Raw genomic sequence first — 17594 nt, 5'->3', positions numbered from 1 at the left:
TCAAGATGGTGATAGAACCGGTTCAGGGGCGTGGCAGGCCGAGTTACTACCTACTCATCCGAACTGGTCTGAACCGGTAGGAACCCACCTCTGTTCTCAATGTGCTATGGCAGGGCTCTCTAACCTTGGCAACTTTAAGCCTGGAAGACTTCAACTCCCAGAATTCTTGGCTTAAAGTTGCCAAGGTTGGAGATCCCTGTGCTATGGTATTGTCGCACTCTCACTAGAGCTGCAAGATATATTGAAGATTTTCATCTTAGGCAAGCACAGAAGACTACACTGCCAGCTCCCCCCTTTCCAGAACTGCTTTATAGCTATGAACAGATTTTTCAAATGGAAATACTGTATTTCTACCTTGGTGTTCCTCCAGGGCCATGCTTAACTGTTTTTGTATGTTTTTCTTTAGGGACCAAGAGTTGAAATCTCTGCAAAAAACCTGAAAGTGATGGATCAGATGCCGCAATCCGCACCCCGGTAGGTAGCTGGGTTCAATAGCAATAGCACTTAGACTCATGTACCACTCCAATCTGGCTCCTCATTTTACTGACCTGGGAAGGATGGTAGATTGAGTCAACCTGGTTTGAACTCCTGGCAGTGAGCAGAGTTAGTCTGCAATATTGCATTCTAACTACTGTGTCAATATGGCTCTTTTAAAGAATCTTGGGGGTGGGGATGTTTGGAATGTAAAGTATTGATGAAAAATCAAATCCTGAGGAAACCACTGAGATGATTTAAAAGCCACAATTGTTAAATGCAGAAGAAAGGAACATAAAATTGGACTGTTTGATCAGGGAGAAATAATTTCTTTGAAACAAGTGGTAGCTTCTAATGGCTATTTCTGAACCAGGACTAAACAGATGAAGATTTCTGGATTGCATATATAAATACAAGTTATAGTATAGGAAGTTTGTTTGAAATGTTAAAAGAGGGTAAAAAGTATAATTAGTTAGTGCTCAGTATGCTGTAGATTGAAAGTCACTTCTTTATTAGTATCTTTATTTCTTCTTCCTTTTTTCTCTTTTTTTCTTTCTCTTGAATTTTTAAAACTTTTCCTTTAAACTTTTATTTTAATTTGTTTTTATTTTTTCTATGCCTGTTAAAAAAATTCGTTCCTGGGCGGGACTTACTGCTGGAAGCAGCTAAACATAGCTGCTCCCGAGTTACCAGTTGCGTTATCTGTTCAGATGATCATCTATCAGACATCTGACAGACACCTTACTCTTCGGGCAAGAAGGGAAGGAGAGAAGTTTTGTCTGAAGATACTGACAACATTCCCTTGTCCCGTATTTTGTCTGAATTTTCAATATACTTTTTCAGCCCATTTTCTATTATCTGTTAGCAAATCATAGTAGACATTGGCTGTATCTCAAAGGCAAAGTAGTATTTTGCATGTAAAATATAGTTGAAGTAAATATCTATGGAGATTCTCAGTCCTCAGGACATGGTTGCCTCAAAGGTGCTTTTTGAAAAGGCAATTGGACTGCCTTTGTTTTTCCGTGAAGACATTTCGCTTCTCATTCAATAACCTTTTTCAGTTCTGAACTGAACTGAAGAAGCTCCTTGGCTGAGGAGCGAAACGCCTTCAAGGAAAAACAAAGAAAGTTCAACTGCTTTTAGAAAAAGCACCTTTTGGTATAGTTGAAATCAGAAAAAAACTTGCTCTTAACTATTAGGCAGCTGCTGAAACAGTAGAGGACAAAATGATCCAATAATCTCATCAATGTGAATTAGTTTTGCATGTTCATATCATTCAGTATTCCAGAGAGTAAAAAAGCATTCAAATGAATCTTTATATTTCATGGGTAAATTAGAGTTTACTTTTAATCATCTATTCCTTTGATGGAGGTAATTTAGCATACCCCTGTCCCAAACTGAACCTGACTTTTACCCCTGGCATTTTGGGGCTACTTGAAGGAAGTCACCTCTTGATTTATTATGGTGTAGGTCACCAGTTTACAGTCTGTGTTTTATGTTTATATACTGTATGTTTATATATTGTGTACATTTTAAAGTTATGTGGTCCTTTTTAGGTTTACAGTTTGCTTTTTGTGGTTGTACACCACCCAAAGTCATGTTGTTGAGTTGCACAACCGCATAAGTCCAGTGATAAATAAAACAAGTAAACAAATAAATAGATTGTCTTCAGATATCATAGACTGCATCCTAATTCCTCACCAGTTTGACTGAATGTATGAAAGTTACTGGCATCTAAGGTCTGGAGGGCAAGACATTGAATATGGCGGTTTTAAAACAATTTGGTTTACTTTGGTCTGCCACATTATCCTTAAGGATCCTTTTCTAACACCAACTTTTTTGCCACATTTTACAGACTCTACCAGTTATGTCAACCTCCTGCAGATGGAGACTTGTAAGAGGAAAAGAAACAGATTATCTTGGAGTCACAGAAGGGTTCAGCAGACAGCAATTCTGCCTGAGTACTGTCATGCCAGTGGTGCTGAGTCCAGAAGATGGGACAGTCCCGTTTTCTATTTTTTAGGTACTCTAGTGCACTAGGGACTTCTCTTTCCCCTTGTTTCCTGCGAAATTACGAGAGCAGGCATGCTTAATGTCTCTGGGCTCGATGCAGAAGTTCTTCAAAATTGAATCTCCAGGGGATGGATGGAAGAATCACCTGTCTCAGGTTGCCTGACATGGAACATTGTGGATTCTGAATTTTGGATGGGCACAGATGATCCAAGCTAATGCAAACCTACCTGCCATGGTGTTTGGACTACACAGAGTTTCTAGCAAAATGTTGGCCAGTTGCCTTGAATAAGAGTCTCACAAACACTCACTTGCACTTTGAAATTTTGAATGGCACACATTCTCTGGTTTGTTCAAAGAATTTTTCATTTCCTATTAATATAAACAAAGCTCAACTCTATAAAATACACATTCCATGAGACTTTTTACAAGAAATTCCTTTTAATTTTTACTGTAAAATTCAGAAGTTAACACATTAAAAAAAAACTAATGGTCCATTATGTATTCTGGAAATACAGTTATATTTTACCAGTGAGAATAACAATGAAGGATTTTTTTTTTAAAAAAAAGTTGTTACAAAAGAGAAGCAAGATGCAGCTATTTGCTTCATTAATTTAAACATGTGAAGGTTTTTGAAGCAAGGACAGAAATATACTTATTTATGTGGCATAGAAGGTCTGTTTCGGAATATGTTACTATATATGCAAGATTTAAATAAAAAAGTATTTGTTTCAAAGGGGCCAATAGACTGGTAGCTATGTAGTAGTTTACTGAAAATATTATTGTGATATTTAAAACGTTGCAGTATTTAAGTAGACTTTAATCATTTTTTAAAAAAAATAGAATACAATTAGGTTGTAATTTAAAACAAAAATTTGGTTGTGTATATAATGTACTTAATTTTTTCCAATTTTAGAAATGTTTTTAGTTTGATCAGGATGATTACTGGAATGGTGACTTACTTTTAAATTACCATCTGCAATGGTTTTTTTTTTCCTAAAAAAAAAGAGCAATCTCAGGCCAGAAATAATGTTTTCGTGGAGTGAGTGCCTTAAATTAATTATCCAAGTCGGTCAAGTGACTAGGATAAATTAAGAGGAATAAAACTAATACTTGTCTATATCAATAATAATTTAACAGCATAATATGCTGGAAAATGCATATTTCTGGGCATGCATAGAAATTCCTTAAAGTGACTTATGGTATTTAAGGCATGCAGAAAAGAATTGCGTGGTGAGGGAGGGAGTCTGATGGGGGCATTTAATAAGCGTCAGTGTTTGCTAATAATAAAAACTTTATTTTTTATGTGTTACACTGAAAATGGCCCCTCTGCTTCTACTCTGGGTGAGGAAGTTGATGAGGAAGAAACATGCTGTCATATCTGAATTTATTTGAGATTCTCGTTAAACGTACAATTTCATTTCTGATTGGTGCATAAGACTCGTTTATTTGTATTAGAATAAATAACCGTCACATAACTAAATGGCCAGCAGATGGCAGTCTTAGGCTTCTTGGTGAAAACCACTGTACTACCCTCCCCTCCGCAAAATGGATTTTAAAAAATCCATTTTAGTTGGAAAAATAACATTTAATAGTTGCTTTTAATAAGTTACTGAATGGGACTCATTTAAAGTTAGTAAAATTTTCTGGAAGATTTGCTCAGCAAACTGGAGTAATCGTCTTAGTCCATGCTGCTTGGATGCTATAATTGAAACATAACAGTTTATTCTCCCCATTATATACAGTAACATGGTGAGCATCCAAATTATAGGCTCATTTCAAATAGTTTATCCAGGATAGAGACTAATATTTTACGCGAGACTTTCTCAGCAAATTGCATCTAGGTCTACAACCAACGAAGCTTGTCTATACGTGATTGCTGAGCTAGGGAAAAATTAGATTGGAATCTTAAGTGTTGCATCGATTAATCTGCATGGCCCAGCATCAATCAATCTGCCTTGTGCCCTTCAGTTTCATTGAGACAATTGTGAAGATTGATTCATGTAACTAATATTGGGGCCTAATTAGAATGTCAAGAATTTTATTGGCGCTCTTGCCTCCCATACACCCCATTGAATGTAAACATCATGTACCATAGGCTCTTCTGCTGGAGTAATGTACAAGCATGAAACGCCTTATGGGATAGTTAAGGATTCTTTTCAAAGGAACCAGTTGCTTGCTGTTTGGCTTAATTCACATTTTTCATCTTCAAGTCTGCACATTTTGAACTGTTTGGCATGTGAGAATTCACCAAGGCTGCAGTCTATATTTTCTTAAGCATTGTCCAGTGCACAGAAGGGAGCATACAGAAGAGAAAGTAGAAGTACAGCTCTTGCAACAACATTTGCACATTTGGAGAACGCCTGCAAACCAGAACCAGGTATATATTATGACATTGAAAAGATCACAAGACCTTGGAATAGGTTCAGTAGAAGAACAAAAGCGTGGTGACAGATACCAACTACAGAGAGCATGGTGTAGAGCTGTTTTTGCTACTCCAGCTGAACTCCACTACCATGTCCTAAATTCAGTCTTTTACATCTAATTCTCCAGATATGCTGGATGTCAGCTTCCAGAATCCTTAGCTGTAGCAGCCATTGCCTAGTAATGCTTAAGTAGCTGCTGTCACACACTGTTGCTCTGTAGAGGGTTAGACTTGGGTAGCATAGTACAGGGGTCCTCAACCTTGGCAACTTTTAAGACTTGTGGATTTCAGCTCCCAGAATTCCTCAGCCAGCTTCACCAGCTAAGAATTCTGGGAGTTGAAGTCCACAAGTCTTAAGATTGCCAAGGTTGGAGAGCCCTGGCATAGTAAGTGTTAGGTGAAATTTCCCTTTGCAATTACATTGAACATCCATTGCATGTTTTTCATGGTTTCCTCCCTTAGAAGCCTGCAACTGACAGTTCCCCAATCGCAGCACTGAAACAGGCTCCTGGAAGCTCCCTTACTCATCTCTGTCATACACAGTAAAGGAGCAATTGCTTCTCTTTATAATAAACTTATATGGGATTTTTCTGAAGACATTGGCTTTGCCAATCTGGGGAAGTAACAGAACATATTTTTATAGCAATATGTAACTGGCATTTTCAGATGTACTGTATGTATATAAAAAGTACACCGTCCTGGTCCGCTCCAGTTGCTTTCTTTCATTTTTCCTTGCTGTATTGCTAATGGTATGTATATGTGTATGTGATAAGATAAATGAGGTAATACATCTGATGTCTAACCTATTTTGTCCATTCATTGATGATCCATGTGGTTTCTATTGGTGCTGGCTTGTTTGCCTCTCAAATTGGTTACTCTCATAACTCAATAGAAAACTGATGAATCAAATTTTGTTTTTGTTTTCATTAATCTCTCAAGCAGATATTTGTCTATTATGAAATGGCAGTTCCCACAGAAAAGTTCCTTTTAAAACCATGTTTTATTTTTTTTAAAAAAGTTGCCATTTCCTGGTTTTATAACCATGATGGGAGAAGATTTTAATTCCTCTCTTTTCTGCCAGACCTCTTAGCTGGGAAAGTGGGAAATATATATATATATATTGGGGGGAGGGAGGGCAAATTCATTTGGGAAATCTCAACATAAGCTATCAGTAGTTAAAAGCAGACCTGATGCATTAAATAGCATCTGTGTTTCATTAACTCTGAGGATCCTTACTGTCCTAATGAAGAGAATAATATGGAAAAATTGGCATTTGATTCAGACATTACGTTACTGTGAGTTTGGGTTTCACTTTCAGGGCCATTTCCCATTAAATTTGCAAATATCTTCACTAAAAACTGGTGGAGAACTTTGTTCAAAAAAGAATGCAGCCCATAATCCAGACCAGGGTCCCAGGGGTCTAGATGAAAATGCAGTATGTGATACAGTGGTGGAATTCAATTTTTTTTACTACCGGTTCTGTGGGCATGGTGTTGCTTGGTAGGCGTGGCTTAGTGGGACCGGCAAGGGAAGGATACTGTAAAACCTCCATTCCCACCCCACTCGGGGGACCGGGAGGCACTTCAGATAGTCACTCAAGCCCTCGCTACCTCAAGACTAGATTACTGTAATGCGCTCTACATGGGGCTGCCCTTGAAAAGTGTTCGAAGACTTCAGCTAGTCCAGAATGCAGCTGCGCGAGCGATTGTGGGTGCACCTAGGTACACCCACGTTACACCTATCCTCCGCGAGCTGCACTGGCTGCCCATCGGTCTCCGGACTCGCTTCAAGGTGCTAGTTATTACTTATAAAGCCCTGCATGGCATCAGACTTGGGTACCTGAGAGACCGCCTCCTGCCAATTACCTCCCAAAGACCGATTCGATCACACAGGCTCGGCCTTCTCTGGGTTCCATCTGCCAGCCAATGTCGACTGGCAACTCCCCGGGGGAGAGCCTTCTCTGTTGTTGCTCCGGCCCTCTGGAACGAGCTCCCCGTGGAGATCCGGACCCTTACTACCCTCCCGGCCTTCCATAAAGCTACTAAGTCCTGGCTGTTCCGGCAGGCTGGGGGCTGTTGAAGTATCCAGCCCCGCTTCAATTGTGATTGTTGTGTATTTTAATATTGTTTGTATTGTCTTATTATCCCCTCCCCTGTTTTATTGTGAGCCGCCCGGAGTCCTTCAGGAGTGGGCGGCATACAAAACCAATAAACGAAACGTAAACGAACTCCAGGGGAAGGTTACTGCAAATCCCCATTTCCTCCAGATCAGCTGGGACTCGGTAGGCAGAGAATGGGGGCGGGGCCAGTCAGAGGTGGTATTTACCAGTTTTCCAAACTAATCAAAATTTCCACTATTGGTCTCCAGAACTGGTCAGAACCTGCTGAATATCACCTCTGATGTGATGTCATTCCTGTCTATATCGGTAAAGATGTGTGGTCATAAGCTTCCATTCATCAAGAACTACAGCTAAATCTTGATTGGATTTTCTTAACATCCTAAGCTAGGCTAAAAAAACCTAGGTATTCTGTGATTGAATGTGATGAAAACCCGGCATCTTTTAGCATGCTAAGTAGCCTATTGTGATAAGCCATTATCAGAATGTGCAAAACCAAGTGTTCTGGAGGTGCAACATTTGGAATGTTCCAACAGTGAGAATTCTGGAATGTTCTGTTCCTTCTTCAGACCTACCAAGCTGTCTGTGATGCAGTTTTCCAAACAAAACAGCCTTGTTTGTGGAGTTAGGCCATGTGCAGAATATCACAATTGCCACTAGCTACTTCTAATTTGGAGGATTAATGGATCACTCCAGAATAATTGGCGTAATGTGATTTGAAGAAGGATTGATTGGATTGTTAGCTTCTGTACATACCTAAGCCATAATATGGTTTAGTTTGTTGGGTATAATATGTAATGTGAACACAGCAGTGTTATTCCAGAGATAAAGTAGATTCTTCTCATACTTAAAATTGCCAGGCTGTTAACATTGTTGAATCTGCATAAATTGAAAACATCTTCTAAATCAGGGGCCCCAACCTTTTGGACCTCAGTGACCACTAAATTCGGTTCCACCACAAATGCGCGCACAACAAAAGCGCACCTGACTAAACCGCGGTGACTGAAGCGCGGTGACAAAACCGCGCGACGAATGAGCGACAAATTAGCCCTAAAGCGCGCCAACAAAAGCGCGCCGACAGAAGCGCGCTGTAACGTAACCCTAAACCTAACCCTAAACCTAACCCTAAACCTAACCCTAAACCTAACCCTAAACCTTACCTTAAATTAAATCGCGCTTCTGTCGGCGTGCTGTTGTCGGCGCACTGTTGTCGGCACGCTTTTGACATCGCGGTTTTAGCGCCGCAGTGTTGTCGGTGCGCTTATGACGTTAGCGCTTTTGTCGGGTCACGCTAAATTCATAATTTTAAATCCTGCGGACCACTAATATCATCTGCTTAATGACCAGCTGGGTGGGCGTGGCTAGGTGATAGTGACTGGGTGGGTGGGGCCAATTTGATGTCACATCGAGGGGCGCCTTGCCAGCCTCTACTCGCCACTCCTTGCCTGCCTGCCCGGGCTCCTTAGGGCCTCAACAGGAAAGTTGCTGGAGCTAAGCAGCCACCATGAGAAAGAGTTGGCAAAACAGCTGGCTCAGTTCAAATTGGATCTGATCGAGAAAGAGGCTCAGCAGAGGCATCTCACTGAGGACTATGAGCATAAGCTTTCCCAGCAGGAGTGCAAGGCCAGGTGCCAGTGCCTCGAGGCTCAGCGGGCTGAGCTGGTCAGCCAGTTCCAGTCCATGATGCAGTCCCACTGGAATGAGGCGCTCCGACTCTTTGTCACCAGCAGCGCTTCCCTCCAGCCTTTGCCCAAAGTCCCTTCAACCAGGAGGCTGAAGTAGACCCCAAGTCAGAATTTCTGCCCCCCTCCGACCAAAAGACCCCGAAGAGAGAGACTCTCTGCAGCAGCACAAGCATTCGTTGCATGTATCCAGTCCAGGGGCCGTAGTTTGAGGACCCCCGATTTAGTGCAATATAAAAAATGCAAATAATGTTTCTGCGGACCACCAAAATTTTCTCACGGACCACCAGTTGGTGACTGCTGTTCTAAATGAATAATTGCAATTTCTACTTCAGAAAAGTTCTAGATTAGTTCTAGGTTAAGCATTTATTTTAATACTAAGTTTAATGTGCATGTACAAGTGGGAAAACAGAAACAAATTTTTATTACACTGATTTATGGTGTGCTTAATCATGGATTATTGAATAAGCCACAAAGGGTTAATTCATAATATATTCCAAGGCTGAAACATTTATTTATTGAGTATATTTATATCATATATACACTCTCAATGGCACACGACCAGTGGTGGGTTTCCTGTTTTGTTACTACCAGTTCAACCTGCCCTCACCCGCCCGCTTTGCATCCGTGCGTCTCCTCTATGCAAGCGCCCGGCCTTCTGCGCATGTGCTTTGCTCACATGCACACCTTCCACCCATGCGCCCGGCCTCAAAAACGTGCCTAAATAGGATGGCATAGAGATTTCCACTACCAGTTCGGCTGAACCGGTCTGAACCAGCTGAATACCACCTCTGCTCACGACCTAAAAAACTAAATAATAAGTTATTAATTGCATACTGCCCAATTCCCAGTAATTCCCTGACTGAAACTCCACACCAGTGGTGGGTTGCAGATCCTGTTGCAACCAGTATGGTGCAATTGGGCTGGGCGTCCACCACATGCACGCATGCAGCACTCATGCAGCCCGCATATGCGTACTTGTCGCCCACGATGCTCCGTGACGCTCCAGGTGCTCGGTGGAGTGTTGTGCAGGCGCCGTATGCTCCGTGTGCATGCGCGAAAATCCTGATTGGCTCAAATACAGGTAAGGAGGGCAGGCAGGCCCTCTGGAGCACCGTAACGAAACATTACCTGTACCGCCAGGGTGTACCGGTCGTATTCCACCACTGCTCCACACCATCTGTATGTGTGTGGCACGTGTGCAATGCCCATGAAAAAAAGGGGGGAGCTTCAAATTGCACAGTTGCAACTGCCACCTTTACTTTTTTTGACAGGATGGAACTGGTATATTGGATTTGAGTGACTATGCTCTACAAATTCTTTAAAATACAGAGCTTTTTTTTTTCAAAAAAAAATTACAAGTAGCTGCTACAATGAATTTTTTATATGCCAATTAAACTTATAAAAGCTCACTGTGACCAGTGAAAGGAGAAAATGATAATTTCATTAGTTTCATGCAATGGCTTCTGTCGTGACCCGTCAAAACCATGCTCAACTAAGCTGCGCCCGATTAAACCGCGTCACTGACGTCATCAACAGGGTGACAACAGCCAGCGCGAAGAAAGAAGGGCGCTTTAAATAGCGCTTTGAAAGCAAGCCGATTCAACTTAAGGTAAGGGTTAGGTTTAGGGTTAGCTTTAGGGTTAGGTTTAGGGTTAGGGTAAAGGTTAGGGTTAGGTTTAGGGTTAGGTTAAGGGTTAGGGTTAGGTTTAGGGTTAGGTTAAGGGTTAGGATTAGGTTAAGGGTTAGGTTTAGGGTTAGGTTTAGGGTTAGGTTAAGGGTTAGGGTTAGGGTTAGGTTTAGGATTAGGTTTAGGGGATTAGGTTTAGGTTTAGGGGTTAATTTTAGGTTTAGGGTTTACAGCGTGCTTCTGTCTCCGCGCTGTTGTCGCCCTGTTGATAACGTCAGCTATGCGGTTTAGTCGGATGCGGTTTAGTCGAGCGCAGTTTGTGGTGGAACCGGCTTCTGTAACTATGTATGTATGTATGTATGTATGTATGTATGTATGTATGTATGTATGTATATGCTGGGTTTTAATTTTCCAGCCATTACAAGCGATTTGCTGTGTCAGTCTCATTCTCCATGCACACATAAGAGCAGAAAGCAAGCAAGCAAAAGAAAGCTTGCAAATGTTTTTCAGCTGTGAAAAGTTCTCACAGCTTGATTCAATAAACTTCTGCAAGAAAGTGTTGGATGTATCAGATGTTGATCTATCCTGAGTTATTTCACACTGCCAGCATTGCTCGATGACTCATCCCTGGAACGTGTTGACTTGTTCGCAACTGCTACCCTGCTAGATCTATCAGGATGCCAAGTTTTTTTTAAAAAAAAACACACACACACACAATTATTGGCAAGATAATGGCGTGACAGGAGTGGAATGAGGGCAGCCCACATGGCAACGCATGCTGTTTTCCATTATTTCATCGCTGCTTTGTAAAGAGTTTCTGAAGAGAAATCTTTACAATCTGTTTTAAGGATCTAAGTATTGGTTCCTGGAAGTACAACATTCAGATCTCTTGTGGCTCTGTGAACACATTAATATTGTTGCCCTGAGAAATGATGGGGTTGCTCATACTGTGGTGATGCATCTCCTCTCCTGCCCAGGTTGAAGTGACAATTGCTTATAATGTTTGAGAAAAATGTCCATCCATGGAAGGAGAGGAGAGGCCTTATCCTCAAAGAGCTCCCATGCCGTGGGGCAGGCAAACCACGCAACAGCTTCTTGTGCACAACCAACCAAGCCTGACTGGTTGGCTGGTTGCTTTATTTGCGTCATCACACATAATCTGGACAGGAGAATTAATTAGAGATTAATCCTCCCTTCTGGTCTTTGGATGCAAACATGAGAAACTGGAAATTCATGCCATTTTTTAATCTGAAAGAAGAAATGGGAATGGTGAAAATAAATCTCTTTACACACAAACATTGGTATACAACCAGCTAGCCAGAAAGTGTAGTTTTAACTTAATTGGGACACATATATTTTGCACCAACTTTATTATTTTAAAGACCTATTTTAATATAGTTAATAAGCAAAAAATATGAGCTGTCCAGGAACTTCAAAATGTTTGTTAATCAGTAAACCGGGACTGGCCACAGTTTGCTAGTTCATCTGATGCTGGATCAATTGGTAAGTGCTTGTAGTGAAAACTGCATTAGCCCGGACTCTGATGGAGTGGTATTTACTGGTTCTCCGAACTACTCAAAATTTCCGCTACAGATTTAGACAAATGGCAAAAATTGTGGTCTCAAAATTACAAAATGACAATATAAAGCATATAAAGAAAATTTGTATAAGATGTTTTACAGGTGGCACTTACCCCCGACGAGAATTGCAAGAATGTTTAAGAACAAATCCGAAAAATGTTGCAAATGTCATCAGATACTGGGTTCATATTGCCATATGTGGTGGATGTGTGCAGAAGCTAAAAAATACTGGACTAAATTCCACACATGGTTGGTTAGAAAAACATATTGACCTTAAAACAGAGATATTTTTATTGGGGATTTTACCGGAAACATACAGCAGAGAATTAAAATATTTGATTGTAAATCTGTTAACAGCGGCTAGAATTGTATTTGTTAAAAAGTGGAAAAACGAGAAAACACCAACGCAGGAGGAAGTTATTTATAAAATAATGGAATGTGCTGGAATGAGTAAATTGACATTTGAAATTAGAGAACAAGAAGATAAACAATTTTATAAGATATGACATTTATTTTATCAATGGTTAGACAAAAAAAAACATGGAAATGAAAGATGACTGAGAATTTTACAATACAAGGACAACGGAATGACATAGAATATAATATAAAGATGTACTATTATTGGATGGATTTAGGAGAATGTAGTGAATTGTTATAATATAAATTAATTTAAAATTTAGAATATCTCATATAAAATGAAGGAATAATAGTTATAGTCAAATAAAAGATTAAAAATTATAATAATATGCTGTGGAGAGGAAGCACAAAAGTTTTGCAACAAACCGGCACCCTAGATGTAACTGGAAGATGTTTTTATGTTTTATGTTTTATTTGTCTTTGTCTTTAAAAAAATTAAAATTCTTTTTTAAAAAATCTGCTATTGGTTCCCCAGAAATGGTCAGAACCTGCTGAATACCACCTCTGCTGGAGTCCATCCTCAGGGAACTTGAGATAGACAGAAGTTCAAAAACTTGGAAGACTAAGGTGACCCAGATTTGATTGGGCAATCATTATCTTGGGATGTGTATATTTGCCTTCATTCATTATTAGCAGGTCTTGAAAATCTTAACTATAATACATTCTAGTTACATTAATAAATGTTTATGTTATTTAATAATAATTTTCTGTTTGGCAGTGTATATCACACCTACCCAACTTGTTGAGGGGAAAGACGGAGAGGGAGCAACAGAGGAAGAGGGAGAAATCAGGGAAGGAGAGGGAGATAAACTAAAAATAATCTGCAACTGAACACCTGACACATCACTACTTGGCAACTAGGGAAGAAGTGGCAATCAGGCAATGAGGCCTTTGAGGTGTTCTTGGTGGAAGAGATGCATGGATTAAAAAAAACCAATGAAGTTAGGAGTGTATCTTGTAGAAGAAAATATTCTTGCAACGTACTTCCTGTGAAAAAAAATAAAGATGAGATTTCTTTAGGAAATAGCAGGTAGAAAGCTTACTTTAATCTTTCTACGGCTAAAAACTTGCAGCATGCTGTCCTCCATTATGGAGAGAGGAGTCCCCACATTGCCCAGTTCAAAGGCAGAAGAAAAAGAGAAGGGAACTGAGAGAGGAAGGAAGTAATGAAAACCTCCAGAATATCTGTAAAAGCCTTGATATTTAGACATGTGCAAAATTTTGTAAAAAAACAACCACGCTGAATATTATCTATGTTTACATGTCTTACCCTGTTGGTCAGTAGGTTTATAGATGGTGAAAGGTGCTGTGTACAAAGCTGATTTCCAACACTGAAGAATTGGTTCTTTCTGGTACTCACTACGATGAACTTCCATAAAAATCAATGAAAGGTCCATAGATAACTTTGCTTGCAACATTTGAAACACAATAGAGGGCATAACATTATAAATAAAGAGGTTTCAGAGCACAGTTCAAAGGCTCCGTTGATATTCAATAGGATAGTGATGGCAAACCTTTTCAGCACTTTTCAGGGCCAAAAAGGGAGTGTCCGTGCATGTATGTGCTCATCTGGGCCACCAAAAGGAAGAGGAGCTGCCCCCGGAGGCATGCGTGTAGCGGAAAATGGACTTCCAGTTTTCAGTGTGTGCATGTCAGCAAGCCTTCTAGTTACAGCTGTGCATGCGCACACAGTGACCAGCTGGCCAATGCACATGCTCACTCCGGAAAACAGAAGTCCAGCTCTTCAGGTTTCTGGCATTGCCACATGCATGAAGTCCAACTGATCATTGTGTGTGCATATGCACCAGAAACCCCAAAGAAGAATGGGTGACATCACGCATGCCAGGCAGCATGGCGTGCCACAGGCTCACCATCACAGCAATAGGATAAAAGTTAAAAATCACAAATTTCAAAAGGCTTGGGAGGATAAAAATTAGTATTACTTATAGGCAGCACACACTTTGCAACTAAAATGCAACTGCTAGGGTTGTTATCTAATGAGACAGCAACCACTTCACCTTTTGGCTTAATGTTCCCAAAATGGTTGAGCCAAGCAAGAGGAAGAGGCATGCGGGTTATGATGCTTCCCCTTCAGTGGAAGTGGTAGTGGACCAGTGGTGATGGCAGGAGCCAGCAAGGCTCTTATTCTTTCAGCATGGATGGGCTACCTAGCGACAAGAGGCAGGTGTTACCAGAAGGTCCAGATGTGGGAGCAGTTGGAGGCTGACGTGTGTGTTTGTGCCAGTGTTAGGAAAAAGTTGTGGAAGAATGATGGAGCAGAAGCCACCATCTGCTGTGAAGGAGTTCCTGCCAAGTCTCCCACTGTAGTCTTTGGAGAAGATTCACAGAGGAGGAAGAGGAAGAAGGTGATGCCAGGCACCATAGCAGCAGTTAAATAACAGCTGGAACTATTCTGACACACAGGGCTCTGCCAAGACTTCCTCTAAATTGGGTCTGATGATCATCCAGGAGACTAGGACAACTCAGTGATGGCTATTGAGGGATCTGGATATGCTCCATCTCTGACTGTTCTTAGATTTAAAAAAAATGTTCATACGAAGTGGACAAAACCAACTAAAAAGCACCTTGACTGGTGTTAACAATGTTCTCTGAAGGTTTCAAGGCTGGCTAAAGAAGAACACAGCTTTAAGTCTCTAGGAAAGGGTTTTCTTTGCAGTGATTGCTTTGTGTTTTTATCTATATGTCTTGGGGATGGAAGGGGTGGAGGGATGATTATGCATTGAAAGCAGGGGTGGTATTCACTTATCTTCCCTACCAGTTCACAAATGTAAGCATGTGTGCATGTGCTTTTTGGTGAAAAAAAGGCCTAAATGGGATGCCATAGAGCCACCTGCAATTTCTGCTACCAGTTTGGACAAACCAGCCTGAACCAATCAAATACCGCCTCTGATTAAAAGTATCATTACACCAGTGACGTGCGGTGAGTTTTATGGCTGGTGAGGCAGCAATTTTTTTAGACTTGTGGACTTCAACTCCCAGAATTCCACAGCCAGGCATGCTCAGTTCCGATTTAAAGCAACAGCATTTGTTTTTCTCCTTTGCTAAATAAGTTTCCTTCTTTCTTTTTCTTTTTCTTCTCCCTTCTCCTCCTTTCTCCCTCTCTCCCTCCCTCCCCCCTCTCTCAAACACACATAAACACACAAAGTTGCACCAGGATTCAGAAAATTTCGGTTTTCCTCCTCAACCCATGTTAGCAATACTACTAGCAGCATTTTGGCTGGCAGGTGTAAGTAGAAGTGGAAATTCATTCTACTGAAAACATTGTTTTTGCTTATGATTGGATAATTAAAATTTCAGAAGACCCCAAAGGCATAGTATTAGAGTGTTACATAGTGCATAAACTAAAGAACTGTCTCAATATGCTCCCTCCCTCCTCTCTCTCAAACACACACACACACACACACACAAAGTTGCACCCGGAGGATGAAGTTTGAATTCCTCCCCCTTCCTCTGACCCACACGTGCCTTTTCCAGCTGTTTCAGAGAGGATTTCAACTCTGCTCTTGCCTGCCATCATGAAAAGAAAAAAAATGTAAAAGGAAAAAGGCAAGAGTTGAGGTCAGGCTGAGCTAGTTGCTGCCAGAGTCACTGTGTGGATGACTCTGCTTAACTGTTTAAAAAAGCCTCTAAAAAAACGCCCTCTACAGGAGGCAGGAGAACAACGTGCCTCATCTACGTCGGGAATTTTTCGGCTTTTAACCCTTGCTTAGCTCTGCTCGAGTGATTATAAAGTCACATTAGATGAGGCACCTCGTTCTCCTGCCACCTCCTGTAGAGGGCACTTTTTTAGAGGCTTTTTTTAAACAGTTAAGCACTAAGCAGAGTCATCCATGGTGACTCTGGCAGCAACTAGCTCAGCCTGAACTCGGTGAGGCTCTGCCTCGCCTGCCTCCCCTGACTGCACGTCCCTGCATTACATTACCATCCCTGCATTAAAACCCTTGTGAAAGCCTAACCTAAATGAGGATTTATGCTGGACCATGGCCACTGACTCTGCTAGTGCAACTTGAGAGTAGTGAACATTAGCATATGATGTCTTTTCCATTCACTCCAATTATGAGTGGATTTCAGAATTGATGTGGCTTAAAAAAGAAAAGAACGACTGGTGTTTCAATGCACTCCAGCAACTCTTCAGGTTTCTCATTTTGACTCTGCCTTTTGGGGTAGACAGACTATGAATTTACCCTTTTTAAATGCATCACATGGGCAGATACACCCCTCCTCCCCACACATCCCGTCCTTTGCCTTAGGAATCAATAACATTGCAACAAACCACACAGTCAAAACCTCAGGCTGTGAAATGTCTCACTAGCGCACACAGGCTTAATGCAATATGCATGCCTGAACTATTGCATTCAATACTTAATGAGCTTTCCCCAGCTTTCCCCCAAGCTAACTATATTGACTAAGAAATATGGGAGACAAAGTCTACCAAAAAGGTTACCAGGTTGAGAAAATGTTTTTTTACCATGAACAGAGCTAAGCTAGGAAAACACGGCTCTTTGGATGCAGCTGAAAGCTCCCAGCATCTCTCAGTACTCCACATGCTATTGAAGCTGTGGGAAGCTGAAACCCACCCATTGCTGGAGGACCACAAGATCCCATTCTTCCTTAGGAAAAAACTTTCAATTCAATTATATTTATTGACTTTATTCCATTTATAGGCTGCCCATCTCACCATGGTGATGCTGGGAAGCTAACAGCAGTGAAAAACACAACAAAGGATTAAAATAATAAAATAAAATTGGTAGAATCACAATTAACGTAACCATCTCTCCAAGCTCTGCAACACAGCCCTGTCTTCTGGATCTTGCAAAAGGACCAATCTAATCTCCAATAGAAGGAAGCTCCAAAGGGCATATGGCAGTGATGGCACTTTGTGCATCCTCGTCTGGTCTGTGACCGGGAAAAGGAGCTGCCCGGGGGATATGCGTGCACTGGAAAATGAACGTCCGGTTTGTGGGGCACACATGTGCACTGGGCGGCAAGTCTTCTGATTACTGCCATTCATGCGCACACCGATCAGCTGGCTGGTGTGCATGCTCACTCTGGAAAATAGAAGACCAACTCTTCCAATTTCCAGCACTGCTGCACGCACAAAGGTCAGCTGATCGTTGTGTGCGCATGCACTCCAGAAACCCGGAAGAGGAACGGGCGATGCCACATGTGCCAGGCGACATGGGTTCAAGTGCCACTTTGGGCATGCATGCCATAAGTTCGCCATCATGGGCATATGGCA

At 41.3% G+C, this 17594-nt stretch overlaps 1 protein-coding gene across 2 annotated transcripts in view; it reads left to right on the top strand.

Moving 5' to 3' along the window:
• PREX1 (phosphatidylinositol-3,4,5-trisphosphate dependent Rac exchange factor 1) overlaps positions 1 to 5704 on the top strand; it is a 228898-nt gene extending 223194 nt beyond the window's left edge. For both annotated transcript variants that reach the window (XM_087720448.1, XM_087720447.1), the window contains exons 39-40: positions 407 to 474; positions 2330 to 5704. In XM_087720448.1, the coding sequence (XP_087576574.1) occupies positions 407 to 474; positions 2330 to 2372 (111 nt within the window). In that variant the 3' untranslated portion in view covers positions 2373 to 5704. The remainder of the gene's footprint in view (positions 1 to 406; positions 475 to 2329) is intronic.
• Positions 5705 to 17594: the final 11890 nt, after the last annotated feature.

The sequence above is a fragment of the Thamnophis sirtalis genome, unplaced genomic scaffold, assembly GCF_051295495.1.
Source record: "Thamnophis sirtalis isolate CommonGarterSnake01/CBP01778 unplaced genomic scaffold, rThaSir2_p1.2 scaffold_7, whole genome shotgun sequence".
NCBI lineage: Eukaryota > Metazoa > Chordata > Lepidosauria > Squamata > Natricidae > Thamnophis > Thamnophis sirtalis.
The sequence above is the reverse complement of the archived record's forward strand: the minus strand, read 5'-3'. Positions and strand labels throughout refer to the sequence as shown.